At 38.6% G+C, this 6,687-nt stretch overlaps 1 protein-coding gene across 1 annotated transcript in view; it reads right to left on the reverse strand.

The window, feature by feature from the left end:
* The window catches only part of MAP4K5 (mitogen-activated protein kinase kinase kinase kinase 5), a 67,790-nt gene that overhangs the window by 6,802 nt on the left and 54,301 nt on the right, over positions 1-6,687 (reverse strand). The window contains exons 22-27 of the mRNA XM_010282780.1: positions 3,665-3,725; positions 2,702-2,704; positions 2,498-2,612; positions 2,299-2,357; positions 861-964; positions 290-467 (exon numbers count right to left, since the gene is read on the reverse strand). Coding sequence (XP_010281082.1) covers positions 290-467; positions 861-964; positions 2,299-2,357; positions 2,498-2,612; positions 2,702-2,704; positions 3,665-3,725 — 520 coding nt within the window. The remainder of the gene's footprint in view (positions 1-289; positions 468-860; positions 965-2,298; positions 2,358-2,497; positions 2,613-2,701; positions 2,705-3,664; positions 3,726-6,687) is intronic.

A 6,687-nucleotide genomic window follows, 5' to 3' on the forward strand; every position in this document is an offset into this window, starting at 1 on the left:
AGACTGATCCCAGGAAAAAGTATGCAACCCAATCAGCAGGGTCTGCATTACTGTTTAGGGAAACTTGTAAAATAAAAGATGTATGTAAAACTGGTCTTTTAAGAGAGAGAGTTTATGCTGAAGTTGGCACGTCATCACAAGATGAACCTGGGATCAGCTTCAATATGCTGTAGGAAGAGAAGCTGCATTGATTTGCCTAGCCTAAAGGGTGTCCAAATGACTTCTGATGAAGGGATATCCAACAGTTACCAGACAATAAAACGGCTGCAAGACGGACCAACAGTCTTACCTGCACCAATTTCTGTAAACCACGAAGAAGCAGAGTTCAAGTTGATTGTCTCAAACTGAACTACCTGATTTGGTTCAGTACCCTTACTGATCGCTACGCAGACCATCGGGTACTCCTGCTCTGGTATCACTAGCATTTCAAACACATTCAAAGGGCTTGGCAAAGGAAAATCAAAGTGCTGGAAAAAACATAATACGGCATTTGTAAAGTTTCCTTTTACCTTGGAAATAAGAAGCCTAAAATAACATGCACAAAGTATAAAAGATATAGAAGAATTTTTCACTGCTACTAAGAGTGCTTTTTTAAGACAGCATGAGCTGGGAGCAACATTATGTTGCACAGAGGTGTATGCTAGTCTGTTATTGCTAGTACTGGGCTTGATCCAACACTTGACTGACTTCAGTCACAAGATTTTCTTAGTCAAAATGTGTCAAGCCAGATTTTCAAGTACTCAGAACCCACAAATGGAACTAGACTGGGATGTACTTTCCATTACAAATTCTGAACAGGTTATTTCAACAACCGCCTAATGATTAAGTTTAAATGTTCTAAACTAAAGTGAAATACTTACCTTTATTAACATGAATTTCTGCATTGGCTCATACCACTGTAGTAGAACAATTCCAGACTGCAATGCACCACACAGATACTTATGTCCTGTGTATGGATTTCGTACTATATAAAATTAAAACACAAAACAAAACAAAACAGAAAGCAACCCTTTTTAAGTCCTGGAAGTTCAACGCATACTTGAAAAAACCCCTAGAGCTATCTTTGCAAATAATTTAAGAAATAGCATCAGTTTCACTCTAATTGCCTTCTGACTTGCCATTCAAATAGCCACAGTGATTAATATTGTGCTACATTCCAGATAAATTAAATTATACTTATAATTAATAACCACTAGCATTCTTTTGAGTCCCAGTAAAGAGGCCACATGCTGAGTGGCCAGAAAAGCTGTAACACCTTCTTCCTGGGGCTGTGTGAGCAGGGGGAGTGAAAGGTCTGGGTCAAGTTGTGATTTAAATAAAAAAAAAATTCCCAAGCAGTGAAGACGGCCCTAACTTCTTCTGAGCTTTGACAGCTCATCTAATAATATGATGTAGGGTTTGGGGTTTGTTTTTTTTAAGCTCTGTTGGATACAAGATCAGCCTGACTTCAGGAATCACTTGTAAAGATGCCTACTGTAGACACTCTGTATGAGCTAAATAGGATATCCAAGTTTGCAACTAGGTACTTTATACTCTGCTGAAGCATTTTTAAGAGTGTAAAGGTACAATTTCACACAGCGCTAGGGCCAGTTTTCAAAAGGACATGTGTTCTGTAGAAACCCAAGCTTATCTGAAAGTCAGTGAAGCCAAAGACAAATCTGTAACCTTACAAGCTTTAACTCTTTTGTGTGCACTTAGAACTTGAGTGATGGCTTCACTTCTCCCCAGGCTGATATAATTTTTATTCCTGTCCAACTCTTTCTTCACAGAAAATAGCCTTTTCAAGTTAGCCTCGTTAAAAGTTGGACCTAGATCAAACCTTGAGCCAAACTGACAAAGCAGAAAGGGTATTTGTGTGTGTGCAGCAAGTTCTGTAACGAGCGTTACACTCACAGGCAGGGTGCATGTCACATAACTAGTTGGCTCTGGTGGCAGCCTGAAGTCAGTGATCCCAAACACCGACTTAAGTCATTGAGAGCTTCAGCAGCTCTCAGAGAGTGTGCGACACCCGTTAGCTGCGTGCTACTGGCATTCTCCAGGGTTTCCCTTTGGACCTTGCTCTAGGCAGCAACATTTCTAGGTTAAGAGTTGACATGAAAAATGCTTTTCCACTGAACAGCATAAAGACCCCCACATTAATTGAAAGGAAAGCTATGCACCAGTTGACGCACAGTGTTAAGAAATAATGCAGTCACACTGTTTTCTGACCAGTGAACTACCTGTAAGTTTTTATATTAAAAAGAAATGAGTTTAAGACAAAGGCCAAGAAAAAAATTGCAAAATGGAAGACCTACTCACCTATACAGCATTTGTGGCATCCTTTTGTATCAGGGATCTTTGTCGTTAAGGCAAACTTCCTACAATAACAATTATGAAAAATTGCATCAACAAGAGATGCTGAAGGACCTTCATGCTACCAATTTTGTGTTACAGCACAAAACAGTATTTATGGGAATTTTCACTTCTTAATAATTGTTGGTAAGTGAAAGATTTGTACCTTGGCAGTATTTTGTCAGGAAACCTATGGGTTTGAATATGAGCAGCTAATCCTGTTTTTTTGGCTTGTTCAAACAAAGCTATTAAATTATGGGAGTAGAGCTGGAATGTTTTCCCTGTAAGAGAGAAAAGCACAATTGATACTGCACCCATGCCTCCAGCAGAGAACTGCATATTTTAGAAAAATGTATGTCTAGAAAATTACCTTCTAGAGAAATGGAGTACGTGCATCAGACATTTCAAGTCCAGTTATGAAGAAAAATAAAACAAGACAACAATAATAATGCATGTAGAGAAGACATGTCATTCAACTAAAAATTCACTTCAGTAACACTAAAGTATCTCTGAAAGTTAGTTTTATGTACACATTTTTAGAAGGCTGCAATTATATACCAACAATTAATTATATCAGGATATCTTCTTTATCTATAAATCAATAAAAGTGGTGTGACACAAAATCCTGCATGTTTAAAAGCACAATCCTACAACTAGTCTGCATGCCACAGTGCCTCTGTTTCCGACCTACAATGTCCTATTCCAGGACAACTGCTGAAAATTTTTTTTTTCAAGAATCAACCTGTGGGATTAGTAGTATTTCACAACCACCTCATTCTCCTTTAAATTGAGACTGGTTTTCATTTAGGGTGGATTTATTTTCTGAATCCAGTTCATATCAAAGATGCTGCCAGGCTACAATATACTGAGAATGATCAAACACTGCATCTACATTTTGATAATGTATCTATGTTAATCTTCTACTAATTTTGTTCTGACACATGAAAACCATCCTTACACCTAGCTCAGGGACCAAAGATGAGGACACTCCTTAGATTCTCTAGGCACTTTCAGTCAAATTGCAGCCTTGGCAGAGGATATTTGCTGACAAATATCAAGTGCCAAGCTTTTGCAAACAAACTAAAAATAAATAAATTTAAAAAAATATGGTGGGACACTGCAGACAACTGGCTCTGCTACTTGTAAACATCCAGTTTTATCCCTGAAAGTCTTTCACATTAAAACACTCTTGAAGCAAAGCTTCCTATACAAACACAAGAAACAATGCACAGTTTTGTACTTCAGTACAATCAAAATACATCATACTGAATTATGACTTTAAATGTTTCTCTTTAGTTATAATTTTATTAATTTTCCCTCTATTTATACATACCTGACAAGGACATTAAGGTGTTATTGATAACATACAGCCAGGTGCACTTTCGGGGAAATAACTGAAGAAAGAAAATATTTCCATTAATAGAAACACACATGAATTTCCAACCGTGGTCTTCTCTGCCTGCTCCACCTCTGCCACCATTCCTGCAGGGATCAACACTGGAGAAAGTCCCAGCTGCAACTACAGTTTCCCCTTTAATTCACTCTTTGGAGCCTTCTTAGCCCTTTTCTCTATCTGAAATAGTTTTCATTCCTTCCCTCTTTTGCCCCCGAAACTTTCAGACTTCAATTTTTCTTTAGTTTTTAATTAGCAGCGCAGAGCCAAAGTGGGACAACTGGCAAGACTGGAATACCACATATAGAAAGATACAGCTTGCTCAGGAATGACAGCCAGAGAAAGGAAGAGAACATTATTTCAGAAACCTACTAAAGTCCACAAAAGTCAGAAGAGGGGGGAAAAAAGGTGCAAGTAATTTCTGAGCAACCAGAATTGACACAAAATCCTGTATTTTGTGGGACTTACCTGCCTGGCTCTTTTGTGTTAGCATGCTGCTTTGTAAACAGTTCATGGAAGGCATTGGGACTTATTTTTGTTTCAGAGGGAAGAAGTGACTCAGGGGGCAGATTTTAAAGAGAAGATTTTAAAGTTAAGAAGAACCTCTTGACAACCTGAAGGGAATTTTGATAAAAGTGATGGCAAATGACAGCATTCAGGAGTCTCGACAAAGGAAGGAATAAGGACAACAGAGTAAGGAAAAGGATTTTGTTTAAAAAAAGAGACAAACAAAAAAGGACAGACAAGACTATATTTATTGAATAGTATTCATAGGTAAGGTCCTCCCTCAAGAAAAAATTTCCAATAAGAAAAAAAGGAGTTCAAAGGGTCAAGCTGTTTCTGAAGGAGAGTGCTAAAAAAGACAACAGCAGACTGGTCCACTGAGGGAAGTTGTTGCAAAACACATCAGAAGATGCTTGAATCAAGGCTCTACAAAAGTATGATTTTACTGGTTCATGCAAATGTCCATCTAACCTAACATCTGTTTCCAGCAGTCACCGTAAAGTGACACGGTTTCTCCTAAAAATGGTGAAAACATAGGAAAAAATGTATATAATACTGCACCTAATACTCTGCCAGGCACCAAGTTCTTCAGTTCAGAAACCTGCTGAATCGGATATGGGGTTTATGCATTTAGTGAGCTTTGATGGATTTATCCTCCATAAATTTGTCCAGTCTCCCCTCTGAACTCAGATAACTCCTAGCATTTGCATTGCTCCCCACAGCAAAAAGTCCCAAGCCACTTACGCACTGTTTATTTTCAATTTGGCTCACGCTAGCTTCATTTAACAGCCCCACCAGAAGAGAAGGGGAGTAGTTGTTCCCTGTGAACCATCTCCAAGCCACCACAAGATGGGTAAATACTTCTTATTTCCCCCTCATGCCTGAAGTATCACAAATACATAATACAGAAAACTGAAACAAGGACACAATGCTAAGGACCGAGAGGCAATCACAAGGTAAGCCTGAAGGAAGAAACCTAAGAAAGGTTAAGATACAAATCAAATTACCAACATAAGAGAAGCCAATAAATATGGTAACTGAGAAAACAAAAGGCTCAGCTCACTTTCCTGCTTGACAGGAAAGAAAGACTACGTGATTAACATGGTTAATAGCACTGGGGTAGAAACTTGTGCTAGAAGCAGAAAAAGAACACATTACGCGCTATTTCAACTAGATATGCTCAAGTCAGCAGGTCCCAATAAAGTTTACTTTACAGTACTTAAGAACTGTCTCAAACCCCAAGGTCTCAGTAATGATTATCTTCAAGAACTGATGGAGGACAAACACAGTACCTATGGCAAATAAAAAGGGCAGTGGGGATTGCAAAACAGTCTGACTGACTGGCTGTATATCTGGAGTAGCACAGGAACAAGCCACATACTTTTTAATTACCAAGGGATAACAAGAGCAGCTAGCACAGAGTTGTGCATCTGAATTTCCTTCTTTAAGAGAACAATTGCCCCATCGGAGGCCATGAAACAGTAAGATGTGAAACATAGGCGAAGGACCATGTCCTGTGTGCCATTTTCACATGCAAAGTAAGAAAATATGGGGTAGAAGAAACTGCAGAAAGAAAACGTACAACCAGTTGGGCATAAACACAGAGTACCTATTAGGAATTTACTATTTAACAGAAGGAAAAAGCAGCCTGCAGATATATAGTGTCTTCTCTGGGTCTGGTTCTATTCAGTATTTTCACTGAAAAACTAACAATGGAATAAAAGCTGAAACCAGGACAAAGTGTATTTTTGAAATTGGGTGATATTAACCTTGGAGAGACAGCAGGCACTTTGGAAGATGTGATCAGAATTAGAAGTTGGAGAAACAATTTAAAATGTTCACTTGGTGGGGAGAAATCATGAAATGAATAAACGCAAATAAGGAAAAAAGCGGCATGGCAGAAATACAGTTGTAAAGCCTCTGGGGTTTGTAGTGGATCACAGTTGACCTCTCCAAACTGAGGATGCTCTCACAGAAAAGAAAACTTTCATTTTGGGATGCACTGAATGTCATAAGTAAACACTAGTAAGTTCTCTCTACCTACCACTGGCATATCTAACCTTTCAATAGAATAAAAAAAAACATGTGGAAGAGTCCAGAGAAGACTGTTACATGAAATAATTTAGGAAAATGTACAAGGAAAGAGATTGCTTTGACTAACAAAATACAGAGAAAATTGAGGTAAGAAGGCCAGGGGGTCTCCAACAGCTGCCAGCACAGTTTTTAGAGATTTATTATAGAAGAAAGCAGTTGTTCCCCATGTCTGCTGAGGCAGATAAGATAAGCAACTTCATATTCAACCTCATGCTATTGCACTCAGGTGCACCCTCAGCCCTCTTAACTTGAAAGGATCTTCTAATTGTATTGAATTCAAATTCCCAATTCTCACCATCAAGCCCTTTATAATCTTCTCTCACTTCTGCCTGTGCCAAACTGCAGCTGACATGACGTTGCTGAAC

Source organism: Phaethon lepturus, unplaced genomic scaffold (assembly GCF_000687285.1).
Source record: "Phaethon lepturus isolate BGI_N335 unplaced genomic scaffold, ASM68728v1 scaffold9822, whole genome shotgun sequence".
NCBI classification, from domain to species: domain Eukaryota; kingdom Metazoa; phylum Chordata; class Aves; order Phaethontiformes; family Phaethontidae; genus Phaethon; species Phaethon lepturus.